This window comes from Patiria miniata, unplaced genomic scaffold (assembly GCF_015706575.1).
Source record: "Patiria miniata isolate m_02_andy unplaced genomic scaffold, ASM1570657v1 HiC_scaffold_1, whole genome shotgun sequence".
Classification (NCBI taxonomy): domain Eukaryota; kingdom Metazoa; phylum Echinodermata; class Asteroidea; order Valvatida; family Asterinidae; genus Patiria; species Patiria miniata.
The window spans coordinates 7107216-7134478 of record NW_024037047.1 but is presented as its reverse complement, the minus strand read 5'-3'; the positions used below and the strand labels follow the sequence as shown (position 1 = coordinate 7134478).

The window sequence follows — 27263 nt, the reverse complement described above, 5'->3', positions numbered from 1 at the left end:
GTCTCACTAAACTGAACGGCAAAGTCGTTCTCTTTGTCCCACAGACTCAACTCGCACTTCTGAATAAACAACATGAAATTTTCCTTTCCACTCATATAATAATCATTTTGATTGGAAGAGTGGACGAATTATCATGGAATGTCTCTCTTCTAGACCATGACCCGATTTTTAATATGCAACGTGTCTCTGTAGTCTGGCTCCATGCATAATAACCACGCGTGTATTGTTAGGTTGAACGGGGAACAAGGTCATGCCACGCGTTCGTCTCGCCGACAATTATTAGAAGCACCGTTGGAAAACTGTTCGTTCCGCCTCTCGATAGTTCGTTTTTCACCAATTCAACGTCTTAAAACTGCATTTTTCAGTGCATGAATATACCTTCATACCATAGGCTTTCTGTTAATTTTATAACATTCTCTGGATATCGGCAAAACGAGTCTTTTTGCAGTTCATGTTTGTCGTACCTTAGCATATTAGTCGCTAGAGGGGTGTATTTGTGCATGGTTTATGTTATCTCGCCCATCCACCTTCATAGTACAGTTTATACGTATCACATTAATAAATGGTTTGCTTATCAAATCTTGTATTCACACAATTGTTAATGTGCTGAAGAAAACATGAGTACTTTTACATTAAAACTTCATTTAGCTGAACAATGTTTAACTCCAAAACGTGTACTACTGTACATGTATATACTGTGTACAGTAGCTACAGAATCCCCCATTGTGTGAAATGGTCCGGTCCATTTGACCTGTTACGCAAAGAATGTGTGGGCAGGGTGACCGTTTTAGCCGATTTTCGGCTAATTTTGACAGATTTTTTTTGTTAAAAAACGAGTTTGACAGAAAATTTGACAGAAAGGATATTTTTTGGCAGATTTCTGGCAGAATTCTGCAAAAATGGTTATTAACAGAAAACCATAGCAAATTTGAAAAAAATGGTAGATTTGTTTAAAACATCTTCGATCTTTTCAAACAAACCCTTGCATAATGGGACAGGTTGGCTGGTCTAGGCGCTGGGAACCTGACTTCATGCCGCAACCGCGTTTTGCCTGAAATTTACCCAATAATTTCATTACAACTTTATGTGACTATAAATGGATAATAATGTAATGTGAACCTTAATTAAGGCAGTGCTACAAATCTGAATGTGATTTTAAGGAGTTTTAGTGTATTTCGCGGAAATCTGTGGAATTTGGCAGATTTTTTGATAAATCTGACAGATTTTTGACAGATCTGACAGATTTAATGGATTTTTATAACAGAAGAAAAATCATTTATCCCAGCCACTTGATTTTTGACTCGCACTTTTATTACGTTTCAAAGTGACTGATATTCAAAACACATAATTATTAAAAGAAACAACTCAGTTTCAGCTTTGTCCTGTTTTTACTTGTTTATCTATGATGCATAATAAACGTGAGTTAGTTTCGAGCCTAATAATTAGAGATTCAAGGGACAGCGTTTCATTTTACTTTTTGTTTAAACATATTTTGTTTAATTTCTGGGTTTGCTTGATATTGTAGTTTTTTTTTACCGTTTGCGTTGAGTGCTTATTTGTTTTGTTTTTTCATTTTTCATACTTTTATAACGAGCTTTTCAATCTTTTCAGTTTGCCAGCGATTTTAGTGTTTTATCATGTTTAGTATTTTTTAAATTTTGAAACTCAATTCAAATGGGCAGCTGAATATTCAAAGCCTAAAAATTGTAAAAAAAAAAAAAGTGATATCAAAGCCTTTTTGGCATTTTACTAAATAAGAAAGTATATTTTGAAATGGCGCCAGTTATCCTAAAGCGTATCCATGAACTTTGAATATTGTTTGATGTTTGTGTTGGGGTATGCAAATTGTATTTAATGGTTTCGATTGTGTTTTTCTGGGGGTTATATTTTATTTGTTTTTTCTTGCACACAGTACAATTTGTTTATATTTGTATCAGTGATTTAGATTGAATTGTCTTTATTCGCTTTTACTTGTGTAAAGTCTTAGAGTGATTGAAATTGAATTATTAATTTTTATTTAATTTTATTTGCAGTTTTTTTTTTTAAACAAGGAGGCCTCCTCAGTTTAAAACTACTTTCCTTGTATTAAAAGAAAACCAATTTTGTTTGCTATTGGTTACATGTTCATGAACGGGTGCAGGCCAGCTAGACTGGTTCCCTTACCTTACAATTTTCCGACATCTATAAATTGATCCATTTTATCTTTAGTGGAGTCAGGAAACCAGACTACGTAAACAATTTTTCTTTTTCTTGGGTTTTCAAGCATTTTCGAACACAAAACTTCAAACATGTCACTTAAACAATATTTGATCTATTATACTAACCCCTCAAATAGTTCATTTCTGAAAATTACAGCAAAAGCCAATGATGTACATTCCCTTTAAGCAAATAAACAAAGCAATAAAAAGCATGTACAATTATATCAAAAATTTGTTGGGCAATTTCACCTCACAAATGGATATAATTTTCAGTTGGCTAAAACAACATGTTCAGCAACGTTGGTCAAATCATAATTTCTATGATTTGGGCAAACGTTGTCCGTTAATTGGGTATCTATTTGATGGTTTGATAAACTTACTAAAATGTTGAGCAAAATACCTTTTATTGGCATGTTTATGGGAATAAACAATTAAGGGAATGTTTATGAGCAGGTAAAGATTAAAAGGAATTAACATTGGTAATTTTTAGCAGTATTTTTATTGCTGTTTTAGCGTGTAACTGTTCATATATATTAAGGTATGTTTTATCCTTGTGTATTTTTATATCCTAGTGTACTATTATGTTTGTATGTTTAATGTTCGTTTTAATGAATGGGTTCGTTTTTTACTATTTTGAGACTGAAAGCCTGTGGGCAATAGTGATTAGGTTCATTTTCATTTCAGTCATTATGTTTTGTATTGGGTTTTTCTGTTGCGGTGACAAATAAATAATAATAATATAAAAAATCTAAACTTTTCGGTCCAAAAACCCGATTTTGTTCAACAAGTTTACTTCATGTTTTTTTTTAAACACCCCTCTAGCTAAATAATGGAGTGTCCAGCCGGCGAGTAAGCTGTAAACAACTCCTTAATTATTATGGAGATTGGCGCGCAGAATGCACCTGGGGCGTAGCGTTGTGAATTTAGAGCTATACAATTTTGACTCACTGGTAGTATTGCGCATGTGAACGTTTAACCAATAAAACGGTAATAGTGAGGTACATTAGTAACAAAAATGCTAAGGATCGTTACACAGTAGACAAAAGCACCATTTTTTCACCAAAGCATCTCCATGGTATACCTTTTCGAAAAAAAGACGGACGCAAAAAATTGGATGATGGAAAGGGCATGTATGATGTCATTATGACGTCATCACCTAATTATTACATGAAAAAAATATAAATTAATAATAATCTTCAGAACTGCAAGCATCTCAACAACAAATTTGGTATCAAATTAAAGGGGACAACAAGATCTTTCATTTGAGTGGTATGTCATTGGGATGGAATATAGTTGAGGGTGATATAGTTGAGGGTCAAAAAAACCTTTTTGGTCAAAAGACCTGGTTTTTTCCGGCTAAAATCATGGATTTTGGGTAGTCACTTTGACACCTTGTTTTAATATGCAAACAGTATGTGGTATTGTGAGATGTTGTTTTTAAGTCAGAGAGAAAGGCTCAAATTCTATGCTTAAAGAGTTTTTGTAATTGATTATTAGTATCTTAAATGTTTACACTTGTTCCAAAGATAAGCGGAAAAGTGAGGTACCTTAGTGATAAAATCGTGACACGGGTGGACAAAAGCACCATTTTCACACCAAAGCATCTCCATTGTTTACCTTTTCGAAAAAAAGGTAGGATGCAAAAAATTGGATGATGGGAAGGGCCATTTATGACATCATTATGACGTCATCGGCTAATTATTACACACTTATACATTAAAATTGAGATATTAGTTAGGAATAAGCCATGGATCGTTTTTTTACATTTAATATACGTTTCTGAGATCAAGGAAATCAGTGCAGTTGCCAATTTTGTTCTTAGACTATCTTTAAAAGATTTAAATAAAAATAGTTTGATAAAATGAGGGATGTTTCCTAATGTAATGTATTAAATTAAACATGTATGTACATGTACATTTGACCCTCGCTCCTATCCCCTGTTGTGATCAATGATTCGTTAAAATGCAATGTCTTACGTCATGATTATCTCATAAATGATTACCTCAGGAATGATGCCACGAGGCATTATTTTCCACAAAAGTTTCTACTGTCCCTTCGGCTCCGTATTCTACATCAACTGGCAATGCATTTATTGCCCTAAACCCTTCAACATTAGCCAGGAATTGAGCATATACTTCTCCGGCGTTACAATTTAAACCTTTTTGTGGACAACGTAGTTTTTCTGGTGTAGTTTGCATGCAGATAATACAAGCAGTCCAAAACAGTTCACATAAGCAATAAAAAGGTAGAATGTTCAAACCAATTATACGTTCCAATGTTGCAAAATAATTAAAAAAAATTGGAAGTTTGTAAACTTGCAAAGGTATATTTTACGCAAGATGAATTATATCTACAATTTCTACAAAGACTTCTGTTCATTTTTACCAAAATCTCTAATAATTAATAAACAAGACTACAGATGAAGCTTTTTTAAAGATTATTTATTTGCACGATCTCAGTCGCAATCCAGCTTTGTGGAAAATAACAAGAAAGGATAAACTACTCACACAGTGGACCTTCAGAAATGCTCTGCTCGTGGCACACAGAAGATGATGTCTGATGGATACTTCAATAGGATAGACGGTCCATCAACGACAATGATGGTGTATTTAATCGAGAAACACACTTGTGCTTGTGCATCATGGATAAATGTTTGTCTTTTTCACGTCCCAAACTAAAAACCTTTACAAACTGCAGGACATGACTTGCTGCACTGGTATTGTGTTTGTAATGGTTACAGCCCGATAGTACGAAGGTTCTCTAGTCCGAAGGGTCATTAGTCCAAAGGTTCGTTAGTCCGAAGGTTCAATAGTCCGAAGGTTCGATAATCCGAAGGTTCGATAGTCCGAAGGTCCCATTAGTCCGAAAATAGAATACGGTTAATTAATCCGAAGGTTCGATAGTCCGAGTAGACGATAGGGTTCGACAGTCCGAATTGAGAAAAAGGTTCGATAGCCCGAATTGAGAATAACGTTCGATTGTCCGAATGGGCAATACGGTTCGTCAGTATGACTCTTCGGACTATCGGACCTTACTGTTGATTCGGACTATCGGACCTTATTGTCGATTCGGACTATCGGACCTTACTGTTGATTCGGACTATCGGACCATCATAGAGTCTTTTCGGACTATCGAACCTTATTGTCAATTCGGACTATCGAACCTTCGGACTATTGAACCTTATTTTCAAACCCGCTGGAACAAACTTTTAACAGGGGGTGCTGGAATTTCTAAAGGACGGACAAAATTAATGCGAACACGGAGCGCAAAGCCCTTACGGCGTGGCTTAAAGGGCCCCTAAAAGTTTTGGAATATGGATGCTCTGTGGTGCAATATGAGGCGATTCCTGGCCACTTTCAAATGACTTTTTTAGCAAACGTTTTTTGAGATTATAAAGACAATTTATTTCACTTTTTTTGGGGGGGGGGATGACATGGGATGGTGTTGGAAGGGATAGGATGGGATGGGATGTCATGGGATGCGATGGTATAGGACGAAATGGGATGGAATGGCATGGGATGGGATTGCATGGTTTAGTTCGGATTGGTTTGCATGGGATTGCATGGAATGGATTAGGATTTGATCGGATGGGATGGGAGTGGAGGGGAGGGGTGGTTTGTGATTGATGTCATGTGATATGATAGAACTGAATGGGATAGTGTGTATTGGTTGGGATGGGATGGGATCGGATTGGAAGGGAGAGGGTGGGATGGGATGTCATGGGATGCGATGATATAGGACGGAATGGGATGGGATGGAATGGCATGGGATGAGATTGCATGGTTTGGTTTGCATGGGATTGCATTGAATGGGTTGGGATTGGATCGGATTGGATGGGATTGGAGGGGAAGGGTGGTTTGTGATTGATGGTGTGTGATATAATAGAATTGGATGTGATAGGATTGAATTGAGATGTCATGGGATGGAATAGAATACAATGAAATTGGATGGATGGATAGGATTGCATGGGTTTGGATTGGATTGCGTGGGATTGCATGGGATGGGCTAGGATGGGATTTGATGAGATCAGGTTGGATGAAATTGGAAGGATGAGATGGGATGGGATCTTACGTTCACATTTAGCACGTTATTAGTAGGCTGTGTTCGTTGAATAGGCCCACATCAGTAATTAGCAACTAGTTCAGGACTGTGTAACTGCGACTTCATTCCACAACCATTTTAATAAACATTGGTTAAATAAACTGGTTAAAGTGAATCGAGCAGAAGAGAAACGATTGGATGCATTCAATTAAACTATATATGAATGGAACTGGATGAACTGACTGATGAACGGAACACTGCACTAAAGAACTGCTCATGCGGTCGTACTAATATATGGTGGACACAATTTGCCTTTGAAATGAGAATTACTTAAAACTTAGTATGTATTCTCAGAAATAAAGATGACGATGGATGAGTAATAACAATGATCTACAATCCCGGCCGAAATGGTTGGGACACTTGGAAATAACCTTAGTGTCCCACGGTCACCCTTTCTCCCGGTCAATTTTGTTCTCTCCAGCTGAAGGAGCACACACCGCGCAATGAAAGACAACATTGAGCGGGGGCCGAGGGTTGGGGCCCAGCGAGATTTGGCCAGGATTGTAGCAACTTAATTGATCTAGTAACTTGGTTGTACTGAGAGACTTACAATGTCAAATGACCAATGCGCCTTGGAATTTATGCGTGCAAAGTGTAGCAGCTAGAAGGTCACTTGCTCTGCTTCAAACATAACACACTGTACTAAACAGGCACACTGGGTGATTGTATATGAATTATATATATTTATATATACGTGGAAAACTATGAGTAATGCATTACAATCAGAAGGTTTCATCGTAAAACAGGAATGATAATAACAATATCAATGATAATTACACTAAATGTACCATAAAGGAGACATGTTATCGTAATTTCTCCGAACGTAGCGAGACATTTTCATGTCTCCCTAATGTCACAGCCCCCTTTTAGTTTTAGAGGCAAAATGGTACCGTCGCAATAAGGTTATTTTGTTGCTCGTAGTTTAAATAGTAAACATACCAAAATTCGTGGAAAAGGACAATTTGGTTAGGAAACATTCAAGTTTGAAAAATTGTGAGCACAAGTCTATGGGAATGTCCAAGAAGAAGAAGGAGGAGGATGAGGAGGATGAGGAGGAGAAGAAGAAGGAGAAGAAGGAGAAGAAGGAGAAGAAGAGGAGGAAGAGGAAGAAGAAGAAGAAGAGGAAGAGGAGGAGGAAGAGGAAGAGGTAGAGGAGGAGGAGGAAGAGCAAGAGCAAGACAAGGGCGGATCCGGTGGGGCCAAAGGGGGCCAAAAAAAAAAACGAAACCAATTTTTTTTTTTATGTGACAAGCAATGAGTACACCACCATCTTTTCCTCAAAAAAACATTGGTTAAGGCCAATAAAAAAAAGTCTCCGGTTTCTGGTATGGAGCTTGCCAAAAAAGTGGTTCGGCGACGCGTTTTTTTTTTTTTTACCTGATATTTTTGCTTCAAATGTCGGCTGATGACTGCAAATGGTGCCCGACTAAACTTAGTGCAAATATTATGGGAGTCCAGAGAGGCCACATAAAGCTTATTCTCGACCATAACTCAATCTAAAAACACGTTAAAATTGTGCAGCAGCAGGATTCCAGTCAAACCAGTGAGTTTGGCGGTTTGGAGACATCATCTTTCATTGAAAAAAAAACTTTTTCATTTTGCCGACGCGCATGGCTACGGCGACGCGCGCGCATACCAGAAACCGGAGACTTTTTTTTTTTGGCCTAAAGTGGTCAGAAATTGCCTCAGATTGCACCACAGAGCATCTTGAATCCAAAAATATTTCGGGGCCCGCTTCAGGGCCCCGAACCCCACGCCGTAATTTTTGGGACCCACTTTTTTGGGGGACCAAATTTTTTTTTGGCCCCCCAAAAAATTGTGTTCGTGATCCGCCCTTGGAGCAAGAGCAAGAGCAAGCGGAAGACAAAGACGAAGACGAAGAAGAAGGGGGAGAAGAAGAATTTTTATATACAGCATTACATAATAACAAATCTCAATGCGCTTTACAAAATTAACCGTAACAAAAATGATCAATGTTAAAAACTTCAAACAGTAGAAACCTTGATAATAAAAGTGTGATGTTCAACTAACAAAAATTAAGACGAATTCATAATTAAGAACTGATCATCTAAAAACGCTACAATATAACGGATGTAATTCTCATACTCGAAATTTTCAAATATTTTCAAATATATAAACCAGTCCTTACAATTACAGGAGTATAACAGTTACTCTACAAAATTATCTCCTCTTATCAATACATCCAACTGCAGCATAACAGTTTTGACATGAAAATTAAGTCGCTTGAAAATAAAAATGACATTAATTATGACAGCTGGGGGTCGGCGGGAGGTACAAACCAAGTTTACCATCAGACCTTTAGTTCGGTACATAAAGGCCATACAATTGTACATTTAATGTGACGTCACATGCCATGTGATGACGTCATGTTTACGTTACTTAACTGTTCATCTATAATACATCCTGTTCTACATACATACCAACTTTCAACCCAATCGGACCAGTAGTTCGGTAGATATTGGCCTTCAAAATATGCACACTTAATATGAAGTCATATTTATTGTGATGACGTTATCATGACGTCACCTCAGTTTTCATCTATAGCACATTCCAGTCAGGGTACATACCAACTTTCAACCCAATCAGACCAGTAGTTCCTTGAAAAGCCCACCCTTGCCGCAGACTTACATCATGGAAAGCAAGCTCACATATTTTTCCACTTTCGAATTATTAAGGCACTTCCAGATTGGACCGGTAGAAAGGGTCCCGTGATTTGGAACGTAAAATCAAAGATGAAGACCCTGGATTATTCTATCCATTATCGTAAAAAGCGAATTCAAGTCTCTCACAGTGGACTTTATATTGATTTTCAAAGATTAAATCTAGAAATATTTGGTTGCTTGTAATATGATACTTGATGACGTAATCGTGACGGCACTACCAGAAAGTTCGAGAGTTAGGTTAACTCTGCTATGTGAGGCATTAATCTGGATTATATCTCTCGCGGTTATATTCGCAGCCATTTTTAAGGTCTAGACATCTGTCATTGTAACCTCCGATGACGTCATCAATATTTCTCCACCTCAACTTGTTCTCATCATGTAGCTGATTATATACATCAATTACGAAGTGATTTCGGCAAACGTCGCCACACGCATCATTATTCTAACATTTTATGGGATTTGGGTTAGAACAAAGGGAAAAAGTAAGAAAAAAATCTGAATAAACAAACCAAAAGAAATCAGAACAAAAACACTGCTTTTCCGCTTTTAAGCGGACAAGCAAAAAAGCATCAGAGTAAAAACAACACTTTTCTGCTTTTAAGCTGAAAAGCAACACAGAAAAAAAAGAAAACAAAGCACAAACAAAAACAATGCTTTCGAGAAGCAAAAGCAAAATCAGAACAAAAACGACGCACGTTTGGTGAGTTTTGTCTGGTTCCCTTGGAAGATTTGTTCGCATTATTTGAAGGATTTTTATCAAAGCGTATGATGACCATTCGTAAACAGCTGAATTTCGGGGTATTTCTATTAAAACAGAAAGAACATGTAAATAGAGAATACAAATTACGCAGTGAGCACATATCGTTTTAAATTTTTGCAAGCTCGGTTACTTTCTTTTTGAATCACACTGCATTTAACATTTAAAGTACGTTGTCTATGCTTTGAATATACTACAGCATCGGCTTCTTATTCCAAATTATATGTTCAAATTGATAAGCGATTTCCATTTGAAAGATCAAACCAATATGTTTCTATGGAAGGAATTCAACCTTACTTCTTGACTTTGATGAATTAAGGCACACGATAATCATGCTTCGAGAAGGGAGGCCATTTACACCTTTTTAGTTGCATTTTGGACAATGGGAGGTTTATCAACCCCTTCGAAGAAGTGATACCACAATCTCTCTAAGTAATTACCCTCTTCTTGATTTGGAGTTTTGCTAATATAGGCTAGAGCCTTCTGATAGAAGGCTAGTGGATGTCTAAGGATCTGTTGCTTGGTAGCCCCAAAACAGCCGTTAAAGCAGACCCACATTCCTTTGGCTGGTGGTGGCTCACCGTACAGATCTTCGTACATCTCTCCTAAAGTCCCATTTGCCATGGTTAGTTTATACTTCTTAAAACGAGCCAAATATTTGGGAGGGAAAAACAAATGCCCCCAAGTTTTGAGTACCTTTGCTCTTTTACAAGGGATACCCTTCTTGGCGGAATCGATAAACTGCATTATATTTTTGTAGCATCGTCCTTGCATATTGTCTCCCTGAGCAAAGACAGTGACGTTGGCGAGTTGGTTGTAGTAGGTGGTAATGTGAACAAGATAAGCGTGAGCTTCGCGTCCAAGGTTTTCCAGCCGCTCCCAGCCATAGAACTGGAATGGTGGACCCAGGTCGTTCCCTTGATGGTAGATGAGGGTGTGGTTGGCGTGAGGCTTTATCCAATCAAGATTCTCGTTATAATGTGCGATGGCGAATTCATAATCCAAAGGTATGGTGCGATCTGTGTTTTTCTTGGAGTTGGCCCGATTCGGATCCGGGTAGGTTAACTCCGGAACGTTGCTAAGGAACTTGTCCACGGCCTCGACCCCTTGCATGAAGGAATGATCTTGATTGGCAACCTCGTATTTCCAACCTCCGAACCGTCCACGGGAGTAGATGTCTTTGATTTTCAGCCAAGGTTGTATGGTGTCAAGGATCGTATCCCTTTTAAGTGAAGGGACGGGGTATCCGTGGTCCAATCGACGGTAGTGCTTGGAGACTACCATATCAGCAGTGATAAACCCGTACAAGATTAAGGCTTGAATGGATTCTTTTATCAAGTTGTCCTTACTCCAATACGCTGGGTTAGAACTTTTCTGTGGTTCGGCTATTTCGCACATAAGCGACCAGTATGCTCCAGGTTTTGGTACATGGTCATCTGAATAATTGGAGAACATTGTCACGCGGTAGAAAGGAGAATCAGAATCCGGGAAATACACCCACGATTTATCAGCGAGGATCCTTGGTAGTTGACCGGTGAGGCCGATGCCTACGATGTGAGTGTGCGTGTACACCAGCTGTGATGCTAGCTCTTGCATCTGCCATAGGGAAACATCGTGGCTTCGCAACAATGATGTAAAAACATCTAAGGGCGCCGTCGATATTAAGGTATCGTATGCTAATGAGTAATGTGATGTCTTAACGCCAGTTCCAGTCTCGACGGTGATGATTTTTCGGTCAATATCAATTGCAGTTACCTTTTCGTGAAATCTGAACCAGTGGCTTGGAAGCATTCTCGCAACTGACTCCCAAATTCCACCAGTCCCATTATATTTGGGGAAACGAAAGAAACGGTTCGGTCCCCATTCGGAATCCTTGGCGTCTGTCCCGTTGTCCACCTCTGCAATCTTGGTCTTAATCTCTTTAATGTCTGGTACGGCAACCCTCTCTCCAACCCAGGCCGAGTTCATTTCTTTGGTGTCAACTGTCCAGATTTTCCGGTTGTATTTCCTCATAAAGACGTCAGCGAGACCCTCTCCAAATTTCTGCAGCAGCCACTCGTCGAAATTTTTTGGTTTACGGGTGCTGGGATTTTTGGTAATCTCCTCTAAGCCTTTCAGGCTTTTCTGCTGATCAATTTTATCCATGACGTGAATGTTGTTCTGAACTGGATAAGGAATGAACCTCCTCGTGTCATCTGATCCTTTCATGAAGGCAAATGACGCCCTGCGCCGGTAGTTCCACTCGGGTACTGCCATGTTCAGGACTCGATCAAAGTAGGTGTAATGGGAGAATACGACATGAACTCCGACGTCCCAGAGAAAGCCTTTATCATCCCTGACAGACGAGGCTAGGCCTCCTGGTTTGCCTAGCTCCTCCAGGATGGTGATCACGCTGTTGTTTTTGCCGTGCCCGAGATCGTAGAGTCTTTTAGCAGCACCCAGAGCTGTAGGTCCGGAACCGATGATGACGATTCGATGAGGATGAAAAGACTGTTTCTCATGTTCCCAGCTGGTGTTCATGAAATCTGGTACCGATGGTGAAAGGCTTCTGTCTATCCCTGCAAGGAGCAAAAGAATGACAATAAATTATCATTGTTATTGATAAGAACACTTATCCAAAAGGCAACCTGATGTTAACCAGTGCAGGTTGAGTCAACAAAAAAACGAAACCCAAATGGCAGGGCCAATTTTTGAATGAAGTTTTGCCTGTAGCACTCCTCAAAATCTAGGATATGAAAGCCCAGTCAATTAAACTTTACTTTTAGTACAAGAATCAGTCAATCATTCAAACCACTCATGTACTTTTCAGTCACAGAATTTTAAAAGTAAGTGTTCTTTCAGCAAAACAAAAACAGCTCTCACAGGGATGCCTGGTAGTTTTGGAGATACAGGCCTTCAAAATATGCGAATTAAATGTGACGTCTCCTGACTCGTGATGACGTCATGTTGAGATTAATGTTCGGCACACATTTCCAGATGCTGGTCTAATTGTGTGCCCAATATAAAGGAAATCGGATTGATTTTAGTGCCCAAAGTGCCTTCCACGTTCAAAACGTGTACAGATGCTACGGACGGGAGTCTGGAAAAAAATCTTAACGGAAACAAAGGCTGTTTCGGCCTGTTGCCGGCACCTATGTCGTAGACAGATTGCAGGTTTTTTTTTTAGGGGAAACCTGGGGTTAACTGGTCCAAAAAATACGAGATTGCACAGCACCTCGTCTTGCACGTCGAAGCGCCCGGTCCTATACACACGTTTTCATCGTGCATGGCAGTTTTGGTACAAAAATCAATCCGACTGCCTTAATACCTTGCACAACACTTGGTAAACTTGACATATAAGTTGTGATTGAATTACTTCCATTTAGAATTTGCCTGCAACTCAGTTAAAGACCCTTCAATTCAAACACTGTAATACCAATGAATGGTTCATTTAGTAAACACATTTGCATTGCACAAATCGGTGTGTTCCACTGTGAAGCATGAGGGGCCCAAGCTGTGGAATTCGATTGACAAGTCACTAAAGAACATAGCCAGTCCATCTACCTTTAAAAGCAAATACAAATATCAATTATTAAACATGTATTTATTTATTAAATAAATTATTACAGGGTTACGGCATACAAACTTATTGAATGTAATATATTTTGTATATATTTTTGGTTGTTATTATTTAGTTTGTTTCCCTGGGTTTTTGTCGTATTTTCCATGGTTGTAACTTGTGTATTGTTGTTGACTTAATGTTCACGGGGGCCCCCACTCGACAAGCAGTGCTTCTTGGGGGCCCCTTCCATCACCTTATATATCGTCACCGACACCACGAAGTAACACCCATCTACATACCAGTAAAAACTAGCAATCGGAGAAAACGGCAACTAAAGTTGAACGCCTTCTAAAGCAACACTTTGCGTCAAAACGACAGAGTATTTTCAGTTGGGTTTCTCGTTGTGGACACTTGAATTGAATTTATTAAATCTGCTGTTTTTTTCACTCGTTTGTGTATTAAATAAACAAGAAATAAGAGAAAAAAGATGAGTGTTAGTTCGTGAAACCGAAAAAGCTGCAAAACTGTAAATTTTCGTTTTCACGAAGTAACACTCTTCAATGTATTTAACACGAGGAAAGTGCAACTTCAGGTCAGCGCGCGCGCGCTCAAACAACTTGTTACAAGAAGAGTGTTACTTCGTGAAAACTTTTTTGCTCACTTATGAGCAGAGTGCGCGTCATGCATTGCAATGGAAAATGGAACTTGAGTGTTACTTCGTGAAAACGAAAATTGTCACTTTTGCGCAAAAGTTGCCATGGATACTTTGCGTAATTATTAAAGTAAAGCTCTTGAAGCTTTGAAACTTCGTGCAATGGTAGGCCTTGATGAATAATGTTTAAAAATCCAAAAAACTGAAAATCGAAAAAAAAATGCTTTAACACGGTAGAGTGTTACTTCGTGGTGTCGGTGATTATGTATACCATCCTTACCTATGTATTGACATTGACATGGAAAATAAAGTGAAGTGAAAGTGAAAGTGAAAGCTCGTTTGTGTTTTACGATGCATGCGTGCGAGCAGGCGGTCAGCTGTGGGGGCCAGCAATGATATTCTGTGAATTTGTTCCTTGTTGTTTAGTTTTCGAAATGACCATCGACTGGGCATTATTTGCTAATCTCCATCTGGCATGACACAAACAAACAAGAATAGTATACTGACATCGACCGCTGCATCCGTTGATGCAAACAAGCATTGCACCCACAGTAGGCCTACATCATTCATGGGCGGCAATCCCGTTGAGGGTACGTTGAGGGGTGAAAAGCGCATGTCCCTTTTGTCCCGTCGGCAGGGTGCACCCACCATGGCGCGACCGTTCCATCTAGTGATTATCCGGTGTCGTGCCTGCTACCAAACTACCAAAAGGAGAAACCCTAGGTTGATGAAATCTACACAAGTTATGTAGAGTGACGAGATGAATAAATCAGTGTATTGACATGTGTGACTGTCACCCCAAAGCTCTGTTTCCCTCCAACTTATTGAATTATTGACATATTGTGACTCTAACAAATGTTTAATGAACTGCTATTAGGGAACGCGACAGTACATTCAATTTAATTGTAATTCAACAACATTATACTGCACACAACACTGCAAGGACAGAGAAACAAATGACAGTTGATTTCGTCAGATACAGCACACACAAAAACCAACACAATCACAGAGGCTCATTTCCATTGGGTTACAATCACAAACGACATTCATTGGGCGTTTGCCCTAAAACATGAATGCAATGTTTGAATTGAAAATAGTGGATCATTAGGCCCCAAAAAAGTTTCCGGTTTCTGGTATGCGCGCGCGTCGCCGTAGCCATGCGCGTCGGCAAAATGAAAAAGGTTTTTTTTTTCCAATGAAAGATAATGTCTCAAAACCACCAAACTCACTGGTTTGACTGAAATCCTGCTGCTGCACAATTTTAACGTGTTTTTAGATGGGGTTATGATCGAGAATAAGCTTTATGTGGCCTCTCTGGAATCCCATATACTTGCACTAAGTTTAGTCGGGCACCATTTGCAGTCATCAGCCGACATTTGAAGCAAAAAAAGTCAGGTAAAAAGAAGAAAAAAAAAGCCGCGTCGCCGCACCACTTTTTGGACAAGCTCCATACCAGAAACTGGATTTTTTGGTTGGCCTTAGCAGATGCGGATCCATTATTTTTCAAGGAGGTGGAGGGGCGGGTGCAGAGGCGTAGCCAGCAGATCTGCTAGCCAGACGGAATATTTTTATGGGGTGTTTAATACTAGTACGAGCTTTGATCCAAGTATAGGGATTTTGCCCAAAAATAATGGGATAAACGAAAATTATGTAAATGATAAACTGGTTAACACCCCCCCCCCCCCCCCAGCGTATTGGACATGTTTCCCGCCAAGTGCATCACCGCCATTGGTGACTCTCAAACGCACACCTGCTTCAATAGCTCGCAACAGAAAACCGGCGGCTGTTCATAACTTTAACCAACTAAATGTATACCTCTTGTGTGTTTTGAACAAAATTGACTCACTCTCAATTTTTATTTTATTTATTTCTTATTTACCCTGGGGAAACCTCTCAGTGGTACACTGTTTTCCAGAGGTGCCCAGCAATTATACAGAACAATTCATTTAAAACAACAATTACAGAAAACACTAAAAATAGTAAATAGTAAAATATGGGTACATAAAAACACTTAAAATATACATGCATAAAAAATAATCATGGACCATTCAGTAAAAACAAACAAAACACAGATACACACACCCAAAGAATTGCACTGAAAAAAAAAACCCAAGAGCACCCATGCACTGCATAAAACTCTGCGTGAATAATATTAAATCTGGCGCATAAATTGTCTGCATGATGAGCAGTTCTCAAAAAGCTGTAAGCAACCAAAACCAGAGGTCAAGCAATTTGCCCCATTATAACAGGCACATTATCGATGGGTACAGCACTAGTACATTAAAAAAGCAGGTTTTTGTATGTGTTTTTAAAGCTGGCAAGAGTAGCAGCCAAAGGGCATTTAAGAGGTGTAGGAAGGGCGTTGAATGAATAAGCTCCACGAACCACAAATGTCCGTTTACCTGATTTAGATTTACTGAATGGGGGAACAAGGTTGCCTTGAGAACCAGACCTAGTGTTATGTGTGTGAGCATTCATGGTATGAGTGAAACAGTTGCATAGTTGGGGTTGCAATTTCGAGGTAAGACTCTTGTAGACAAGTGTATTCAAGTGAAAAGTACGCCTTTCTTCTAAAATATGCCACCTCAGAGTCGATAAAACAGAGTCTGTTGGGGATCTCCGGGGAAGACCCAAGATGACTCGCCCAGCACTACTCTGGAGTCTGTCAAGCTTGACGAGGGACATTTTTGAAGCGTTACCCCACACAACATCACAATAATCAAAGTGCGGGAGAATCAGCGTTTTGTATAACAAATTTAGTGTATGCTGAGGCAGGACATTTCTGACTCTACGGAGAACCCCCACACGCTTGTTAATTTTCTTTGACAGTTTCTCAATATGCACATTCCATGTTACAGATGGATCTAACAGAACACCAAGATACTTAAACTGAGTAACATTATCAATGGCAATATTATTGATCTCGACATGTAAATTGTCCTCGCTTCGACCTAGTTTGGCTTGAGTACCGAAAAACATACTTTTGGTTTTGTTAGTATTCAGAGTTAAAAAATTAATCTGCAACCATTTGAACATTTCGGCCATGTCCCTGTTAAGAACTCTGTTAATACCATCACTAGATTTGGCCCGAGTAAAAATAGCCGTATCGTCAGCGTATAAAAACATCCTAGAGTCTGGAGAAACAGTATTAATAATGTCATTAATATACAAGGTAAAAAGAAGTGGACCCAATGTTGATCCCTGGGGAACTCCAAAATTTACTCCAGCTAAGGTAGAATAGTTGTTACCAATTTTGGTTAAATGCTGCCGTCCAGACAAGTATGAGGAGAACCAGTCAAGTTCAAGGCCACGAACTCCAATGTTGTTAAGCTTGTTGATAAGACGACCGTGGTGAACAGTGTCGAACGCTTTCTTTAAATCCAAGAAAACTGCACCAGTAAAATACCCAGAATTCATATTTTCCAGTAAGTAGTCAGACACGTTCAAAAGACAAGTTTGGGTAGAGTGCATTGGCCTGAAGCCCGACTGGTTCTCAGTTAAAATATTTTTTTGTCCAAATAATCTAACAACTGTTTGTGGACAAGCTTCTCAAAAATTAAAACAAAAAGTCACGATTCTTGACAGGTGCCACTGTTTCACTAGGCACTTTAGGTAAAAATTTGTTTTTGAAATGTTCACAGGATAAAAGCGCAGGTCAATGGCATTAAAAACCTTTTTAAATTTTTGAAATGGCACCTTCCGTTGCTTCAAGTTTTACCCTCTGCAAGTTTTTTTCTCATAAAAACTCAGTAGAACGATCTTGCCATCAACCGATCATAAACATAACGATGCATTTGGTCTTTTAGTCTTTTATATTTGCCATTCCCTGTAACAAATATATAACACTGCAAATATAAAGAGAGCACTGGGCCTGTGTGAATATTTTTATGAACAGAAATTCATCCGCTTCCAGTGGAACCATTTTGTTTTAACTTTAACCAAAAAAAATCCTTTCGGGTTTTATAAGTTTAAGTATATACTTCATTATATTTCATCACAGTGCATCCAGATTCCAACATTTTCCGGGGCCTTAAAGCAGGCCCCTGGCCCTGTGGCCCCACGCCGTAAGGGCTCGGAAAATAAAACAAAACATACATGACGGAATTTGCTAAATGTAAGAAAGCAACCTTGCAACAATGATATTTACATGGGATGTCATGCATAATGATACAATTCTTTTTGACAGAATTAAATGGAACAAAAAAATGGAGATAAAAATACAAGGTTCTCGAATTTTCAGTACAGTAGAAACGTTATAAGAGCAACAGTATACACTGCAAAAAACTGGAGTGTTAAATTTACATCATTGGTATCTATATAGGACCATCTGGTGTTAAATTTTACTGGTGTTGTCCTATATAGATACCGAATGGTGTTAAATTAACACTACAGTTTTTGCAGTGTATTCTAAACAAAAAAGTGAAATAAATTGTCTTTCTAATCTCAAAAAAAAAAACTTTTGCTAAAAAAGTGATATGAAAGAGGCCAGGAATCGCCTCAGATTGCACCACAGAGCATCCATATTCCAGAATCCCCGGGACCCTTTAAGCCACGCCATAAGGGCTTTTCGCTCCGCGTTTGCATTAGTTTTGTCCGCCCTTAAGAAATTCCAGCGCCCCCTGGCAAAAGTTTGTTCCAGCGGGCTTGTGGGAGATGTACTGTCTTAGTGTCTTTTTGTTTTGTAAAATGTAACACAACCAAGCATGTAATTGCATATAATTATATCAACGAGTTGTAATTAATTCATCTTAAGTACACCAGCTGGTAAATAGCGCCAGTGGAGGAATAAAAACATTATCATTATTTTTTTTTATGGAAGTTGCAGTTTAGTAAAAACAAACTCTACCCTGTACTCACGTAGGATAAAAGAATTACATGTACATGTTAAAGATGATTTGAGCGGAATATAGCCTTCTGTTTTATGATTTTCAGATAATAAACACGCATTTGCATACATTTGCATACACACGACGGACACACATACATCAATACTGACGTCTATGATGTAGTCAAAAACGGAAACACAAAATGGAAGCACAGAGGGTAAAAATCGCAATATTTGAAAGTAGTTACCTGAGCCAAAACCGTAGTCCATTTTCCAGGAGATCCATGATGTAGTCAGAACGATTACGACTGCCGCCAACGAAACGAGGACACGAAACTGAGTTTGCATTTTGTGGAGACAAACGTGTAACCAAACGATTAGTACGACGAGCGAAGAATTGTGGCACGGTGCTGTGCGTGACGCTACGTGCCACCTGAACAATATCCATTTGGCTATAGAAGAACATGGTGGCTCCAGTATACCATATGGGTGCACGCCTGTAAATAGACCAAAAATCCGTCCGCCGAGCTCATGAATAAAAGTTATACCCTCAAAATATTCTATATTAGAGAGTTCTGAGAACCATGGAATTGGGGAATTGAAGACATGTGGCACTGAACCTCTTGCCTGGACTTGGAGCTTCCAATTCTGAGCATTTTGGATGCAATCTGGCCCGAAAGTGGCGCTATTTAGCCATGTTGTGGAGGGATTCTTTTTCAAAATGGCTACTTTTCCAGTTCGGGAAACATCATTCGTTTTAGGGGTGTTCTTATTTGGGTGAGAATATCTCAAAAAGGCAATGGTCAACCCACCCAAAATTGAAAAGAAAATGAAAGATGACATGTTGATCATCATTTTTCTGTGCAGCTTGAATACCTGTGAGAGTTCTGAGTATTTTTAAATGAATTTTGAAGTATGGACATTTAGCACTAGTGTCTATGGGAATGTATTTACAGGCGCGCACCCATATGGCGTCGTGGGAGGGGCGGGGGAGGGGATGAGGGAAGGTTCAAAATTGCCACAGATATTTCAGGGGGGGGGGGAGTTGACGTGTTCCTCATATTTAAAACACACAGTCTGACACTTAAACTAACGTTAAACTAAAGCTAAGCGGGCCCCGAACCACAAGCCGTGGCCTGGCAATTTCTTGAACCACGACACATTTTATAATTATACTAATGCATGTAATAATAACAGAGAATTTATAAGGCGCACAGTATCTGTAGGACCATTGAAAGGCGCCGGTCACTAACAAATCGCTGTGATTCAAATGAAAGATTGAAAAGATGAGTGTTAAGATGGCGTTTAAATGATGACATATCACCTATACCCCACAGCTTTAAAAAAAAATATCCTAGGGAGAACCTGTTTGACCGAAAAGCAGTGAACCTTCAACATGACAAAATTGTTTGTGATAGCTTGCACGGTTTGCGTGCGTTACATTTTTCAATGGGCAATTGTTAATACCTTTCCACAGAGATGAAATGCTTTTCTTCATTTCAAAGCTTGCATGACCTAAGTTAGAATTCTGTGCTCAGTATTAACTACAAGCAATGTTTATACTGGCGTCACACACGTTCCCAACCTAATGTGAATGGTACCGGCTTTCATTCAAACTAGCCTTTGAATACACACGTTATTTCCGGTTTGATACCGTCATTTACATGGGCGTCGCGAGGGGGGGGGGGGGGGCAAGTGGGGCACTTCCCCCCCCCCCTCCCCCGCAAACGAAAAAAAAAGTGGGGGAAGGAAAAAGAGGTGCGAAACCATATTGCTGTTAATTTGATGGAGGGGGTAGGGCAAATGCTTCGCTCACGCTCGGAAAAATGGTAAATTGAGAATACAATGAAAAAGTTAAGGAATTTTGGGAAACAATTTGCTTCGCTCCCCCCCCCCCCCCCCGGAAAAAATCCTGGCGACGCCCATGGTCATTTAGTTTAAATGTGCAATCTGAATACTGATTTAGTTCAGAATGATACATCTTCATCATGAAATGAAAAGACCTGAAGAATGTGACATTATATATGAATGTTTTAGTGTATGTATTAACAACACCTAAATTCCTGTCAAAGGATTTGTAAGTCAAAGGTCAACATTGCACCGGACAGTAATATTTGTGGTACGAACACAGTCATTACACACGGAAATAATTTTCAAGAAATAAAGAAAACCGATCATTCACAAATTCTCACTACAATGACCTCCGGGTTGTTGACGTCATGACCCTGAACCCTCTGTAATCCATTCGCAGATGTACAAAGAACTTTGATGAATGTTTTTAAATCCAAAAGGTTTAACGGTCATCATGCCTCTTTCTGTCTTTGGCACTCCTCAATAAATATTTCCATTTGTTGTTTTATTATTATAAAAAAAATGCATCTCCGGTCACACCGAGCATCGTACCCTATATAATAGCCAGGTGATGTCCACCCACTTCCTCCACCCTATAGTTTTCGAATGTTCCCATGGTGTCCTAAATGCTGACAAGAAATTGCCGCCGTTGCGCATGTTTGCTAAACGGTAGTAGTGCTATCGAATGCACTCCTGCTCGCTGGGCCCGTCAAAACTATTGTCCCGACCCATTGGCGCTGGCGGAGCTCACCCGCCGTGGCGCCACCGTTCCGTCTAGCGATTCTCCGGTAGCGTGCCTGCTCCAATACGACCCAAAACACGGTCTCTGCCTGCTATAATGTCCAACACATTCTGGAGTATTTTTGTCGAGTTCTTTTGCTGAGAAATAAACACACAAAAGGTCTTCTTATAGTAAAACACTTTTGGCACAGATCGTCTTTTCCAGGACACAGAATTACATTTCTTTTCCCCAAAGGACTAAGATTTGCTTTCTTCTCTCATCCATACGGTTTTTGTTGTTGTTGCAAGGCATCGTGGTGTATTACTCACTCACGTTTCTCCCCCGTACTGCCTTACCGTGGAACTCTTTACTTGAATCGTTATATTTTTTTGTCGGTTTATTGAATACTCAACTGTCCTGACCCAAATGCCAAACTGCTCATGACTTGCCATTAAAACAGGCACCATAACTTATGCCATTTACAGAAAGAAATATGAAAAAGGGTTATTATTGACTACTCTTTCAAGGTGGAGTCAATTTTGTTCAAACACAACGGTATATTGGTTTAAATGTCAAGTCAATTTCTGTTTCGAATTATTAAAAAGCAGATGTGCGTTTAATACGGTAACAAGAGTCACTGAATTGCGGCGATGCACCTGGCGGGAAACATGTCTAATACATGGAGGGGACGGAGGGAGGTGGTGAGGTTTAAACAATATTCATAAATACCTCAGACAGTTTAGCCATTCCTATTGGTCGAGAGCCCGTCACGTGGCCGGTATTAAACGGATGATAAAGACATGGCTAGCTGGTCTTAAACACTTTTCCAGTGTCACAATAAAATGTGGACTCCTAAAAATCCAGTGCCTCTTATCGTTTCATTGGTTGAACGTTCACAATCCTCACGTAGGCATGCGCAACACTACCAGGGAGTTAGAATTTTATAGTTCTAAATTCAAAACGCAACGCGCCAGGTGCGTTCTGCGCGACATCGCGTAGAACATGATACGCGCGCGTCAATTTCCATAAAAGGGTTGTTTTCATCTTACTCGCCAGCTGAACACTCCATTATTTTGCAGGAGGGATGTTTCAAAAAGCATAAAGTGAATTTGTTGAACAAAATCGGGATGTTTTGAACGAATTATATGATTTTTTTTTACCGAAAAGGTATTTATGAATGGGAATAAATATGTACTCCGTCGGTATTTATCACTCTGTTTAATACCACTTAGAGTCTGGGTGCTGATAATTACCCTCGCCTCCGGCTCGGGTAATTATCAGCACCCAGACTCTAAGTGGTATTAAACAGAGTGATAAAAACCTCCGGAGCACACATTTATTCCCTTAATAAAGGTGCTACATAATGGGTCTCATATTTGTCATAACAAAAAAATCATTTACCTGTCTTTAAAATAGACATAATTGCCAGCACCTTGAGTACCCAATATTGTTGGAACATACGTGCGATATACACGCATAAGACTCCGGTATTTATTATTATTATTGTTATAATTGACCAGCCCCTTTGTTATCTGGTCAATACAGGCCACATATCACGTATGTGTATGGTGGCCATTGGAGGATGACGTGCGGATGAAAGTGCCTAGTTACACATAACAACAAATGACCTTGGGTTCACTCGCCCTGTGAATACAAATTTGTGTTGGTATCTTACATGAAAAGTGAGGACAGTGGGCCAATCGTTGGATTTTTAGTGCATATTTCATATGGATAAGCATATTTAGGCTTCAGTAATTTTATTGATCATTATGTTATTGTTATTCGGCATGAAAACGTTGCATTTTCGACACATTTATTTCAACGACTTGTGCAAATTGGCTCCATTTGTTTTACGCGAGATCTTCTTTTTTTAAGTTGTGGTTCCTTAATTAACTAATCACGAGTGGAGGACCTCTTGCAGCCATTTCTCATGCCGTAAATGACATGCATCTGCAGGTTTTTTTTCTGACAAATAAATTGTCTTTTGAAATTAGTTTTCAAGCAATGTGCGTGTTCCACTACAACTACATATGTTTAGTAGTTGCCTCCCGTGCACGAACATACAGTTTTTTCCCACAAGCAGAAATATTTGGTTTCTACAGCAAGCAGACAAACTAAATTTATATTGGGTACAAATACTATGTTCAGTACCCATTTCTTTTAGGAGTTGTGGTTTCAGTAAGTCGAGGGTGTATGCATTAGCCTATACCCATCTGTGTGTGAATACAGCGCGTATTTCAACACTGATCGTTTGTATGGAGGATGGCCATTTACTTGTTGTAATGTACGGAGCTTTTAAAGGGACATAGGTGAAAAAAAAAAATTGAAAAAATCATCGTAAGAATGAAAAAAATCTGCGTTCGAACGAAAAAAATCTGCGTTCGAACGAAAAAAATCTGCGTTCGAACGAAAAAAATCTGCGTTCGAACGAAAAAAATCTGCGTTCGAACGAAAAAAATCTGCGTTCGAACGAAAAAAATCTGCGTTCGAACGAAAAAAATCTGCGTTCGAACGAAAAAAATCTGCGTTCGAACGAAAAAAATCTGCGTTCGAACGAAAAAAATCTGCGTTCGAACGAAAAAAATCTGCGTTCGAACGAAAAAAATCTGCGTTCGAACGAAAAAAATCTGCGTTCGAACGAAAAAAATCTGCGTTCGAACGAAAAAAATCTGCGTTCGAACGAAAAAAATCTGCGTTCGAACGAAAAAAATCTGCGTTCGAACGAAAAAAATCTGCGTTCGAACGAAAAAAAATCTGCGTTCGAACGAAAAAAATCTGCGTTCGAACGAAAAAAAATCTGCGTTCGAACGAAAAAAATCTGCGTTCGAACGAAAAAGCTGTTTGCTGTTTGCTGTAAGCTGTTTGCCCTCCCTGTGCTGCCCCACCACTTATGTGGGTGATTTGGTCATGTTTTTTCAGGTCCAACATGCATGACATATGTGCCCAATATAGGTCCGTGGCCCAAGTACAGGAATTTCAATAACTGGTCTTAAAGCAGTCTATGAGCTTTCAAACGGTCTTACTAGGGCTTGCTGTTAGTTGGTCATGACGTTTGACCATTGCAATGAAGTTCTAGCTAATTGTCCTTCTTTTTTTAAGAGTCCCTATCCTGTTACAATACTAGCTACAACCCCCCCCCCCCACCCCATCAGTCCCACCCATTATGCTATGCTGAGGCAACACACTTATGAGACATTTTATAAAGTAATTTGCCTTTTTGGTTTCTTTTTATAAAGTGAGGCAAGTTCAAAAAAATAATTAAAAAAGGCTATATAATTATCTTTCAAGTTTTTCAGATAAAAAAATATAACTGGTCGTCATTGTGATTTTCAAAAATTTGTCTATCCACAAATCCTTTACAGTATAAATGTTCATTCCCAATCCTTGTAATAGTTCCAAACTTTAGAAGCGACTGACATGTATATATTGTTTGATCATTTCTGGCTTTCAATAAGCCTATTTTACTAGTCTAACACTTGTACATGTACATGTACTTTCTGCTTCCTCACTTTCAGATACGGGATTCACTAATTAGCTGATTCCTACTCATACTCATAGCAATTGACAAACATGTCGGGCTATTCTGATAGCCATGGCTAGCCCGACATGTTTTTTTGGTGGCCCATGGATAACCAGTTAAATGTGGAGAAACTGTTGCATTTACAAGAGCATGATATGAGTCACATCATGATTGATACGTTTTACATGTTTGGTACAACAGTTTTCAGGGCAAAGAATGTTTTGACCCACAAAAATCACCCACATAAGTGGTGGGCAGCACAGGGAGGGCAAACAGCTTACAGCAAACAGGAAACAGCTTTTTCGTTCGAACGCAGATTTTTTTTCGTTCGAACGCAGATTTTTTTCGTTCGAACGCAGATTTTTTTCGTTCGAACGCAGATTTTTTTCGTTCGAACGCAGATTTTTTTCGTTCGAACGCAGATTTTTTTTCGTTCGAACGCAGATTTTTTTTCGTTCGAACGCAGATTTTTTTCGTTCGAACGCAGATTTTTTTCGTTCGAACGCAGATTTTTTTCGTTCGAACGCAGATTTTTTTCGTTCGAACGCAGATTTTTTTCGTTCGAACGCAGATTTTTTTCGTTCGAACGCAGATTTTTTTCGTTCGAACGCAGATTTTTTTCGTTCGAACGCAGATTTTTTTCATTCTTACGATGATTTTTTCAATTTTATTTTTTCACCTATGTCCCTTTAAAAGCTCCGTAGTAATGCAAGTCAACGTTGTTAAATTTGTCTAACTTTTCCCGCTAATGTTGCCATACGCTTATCTGTGTCTACTTCTGTCTGATTTTTTTTTTTAAATAAAAAACAAAACCTGAAATAACCCCCATCACAGGAAGATCTTTGTTGCATCAGTGAATGAACTCTTCAAACTTAAAACTTAAACTGAAACACGTAATTTTTAATTCATCTATTCTGAAGAAAACAAAATTGCAAATATTTTTTTGAGAAATGCATTGAATATCTTTGCTTTAGGCAATATTTGTATGGATATGTCAGTCTCATTTTCAACTGCCTCACTTTCAGCTCAATATAATTATTGCATGTAAAAGACATTAAAACGCGGCGGAAACATATCTGAATGGATTACAAAATTTACAGTTGAGAAGATAAATTCAACAACAAAAAAACATGCCAATAAATTGCAATATTTTCCAGTAAAAACGAGTTGAGAATTACGTGTTTGATTTGTTTATGTTCTAATGAGATTATAAAAAGTAAGACAAATTAAACAAGGTCAGCATGATGGGGCAGAAATAGTAAACATTATTGAAAGGCGTCTTTCCAGTCCGATTTTCCATGGACAACCATTTTTCAGAAACACTGCTAAACTGTTATGCATTGGTAAAGTATGTCCATCAGTGTTCATCACCACCAATGATCCATCTTGTGTAATTACTGTGACTCACTCGTGTCATTCTCAATAGTACATCTGACTACTAACCTATCGTGGTAGAATTGCGTCAACGCAGCTTGTGAAATAGTGTCCCATTACATTATCAAATAAAGAGGTCTTCCTGAAAAGTTCTAGTACAAAAGAGGGACAACAGGGGGCCCAATGGCAGGCAAATACACACTTGAGTGGGAGTACACAGATTTCGCTAAACTCATTTATGGACACCACAAAAATAATAAGCTCTTTACAAATGTTGGTTATGTGAATATAGACAGCGGCATAACACTATGCCTTCTTTAATGTACAGATTCATATTGTATTCATTACATGAAGATAATACAATTAGAGTACACAGTATTTGCAATATATGGCTTTTAGTGTACTTTTTTTCTCTCTTCTATACACGTCTATGGTACAAAAACTTGATCAGAGGATTACTTGCAGATTTTCAACAGTGATTTGGATGACTTTTTTGATACATGTACAACATCTGGCGTATTGAACTATATAACAACATGGCTTCACTTCTTCCATTGGTACTTTGGCGGCACTTTCTAGTAAATATTCCGACATGAGGGAGACACAGGGCATTAGCGAGACATTTGAACGTCTGGAAATTGAACGGTTGTGGCTGGGGAAACTTTTTAGAATTTGTGTTATTTGAAAGTTTTTGTTTTGTGCACAAGTCTATGTATATGTCTGCCTAAGGTACCACTTTCGGTAATAATAATAATAAATAACAATATTTCAAGCTGACAACTTTGTTTGAACCAAAAACAAAAATCCAAAACTAAGATTTGCAACATGGGGAAAAAAGACCAAGATCACTTTGTATACTATAGGTAAAATGATCCACCAAAAAAACTCGGCAGTTTCTTTTATCTGTGCACTTTCAACAGTACTCTGTAAGAAAATATGCAAAATGTGTGTGAAAATTTTGCACATGATCGAGACTCCTGCCCTCCAAGACATCATTTATAAACGATATAAAATGAAATTCTTTGAAATCAGCTTTGCA

The 27263-nt window shown here is 38.9% G+C and overlaps 1 protein-coding gene across 1 annotated transcript; it reads right to left on the bottom strand.

Moving 5' to 3' along the window:
• Positions 1 to 9661: 9661 nt before the first annotated feature.
• Positions 9662 to 19175, bottom strand: LOC119721294. The gene is made up of 2 exons (XM_038191304.1): positions 19007 to 19175; positions 9662 to 12298 (listed from the first exon to the last, which is right to left on the bottom strand). The coding sequence occupies exons 1-2, from the start codon at positions 19104 to 19106 to the stop codon at positions 10095 to 10097; spliced, it is 2304 nt and encodes a 767-aa protein (XP_038047232.1). The 5' UTR covers positions 19107 to 19175; the 3' UTR covers positions 9662 to 10094.
• Between the last annotated feature and the right edge of the window lie 8088 nt (positions 19176 to 27263).

Coding starts and splice junctions, on each gene's coding strand:
- LOC119721294 (XM_038191304.1), bottom strand. CDS start 19,106: ATGCAAACTCAGTTTCGTGTCCTCGTTTCGTTGGCGGCAGTCGTAATC. Junction 12,299..19,006: donor GGACTACGGTTTTGGCTCAG/GTAACTACTTTC, acceptor TGCTCCTTGCAG/GGATAGACAGAAGCCTTTCA.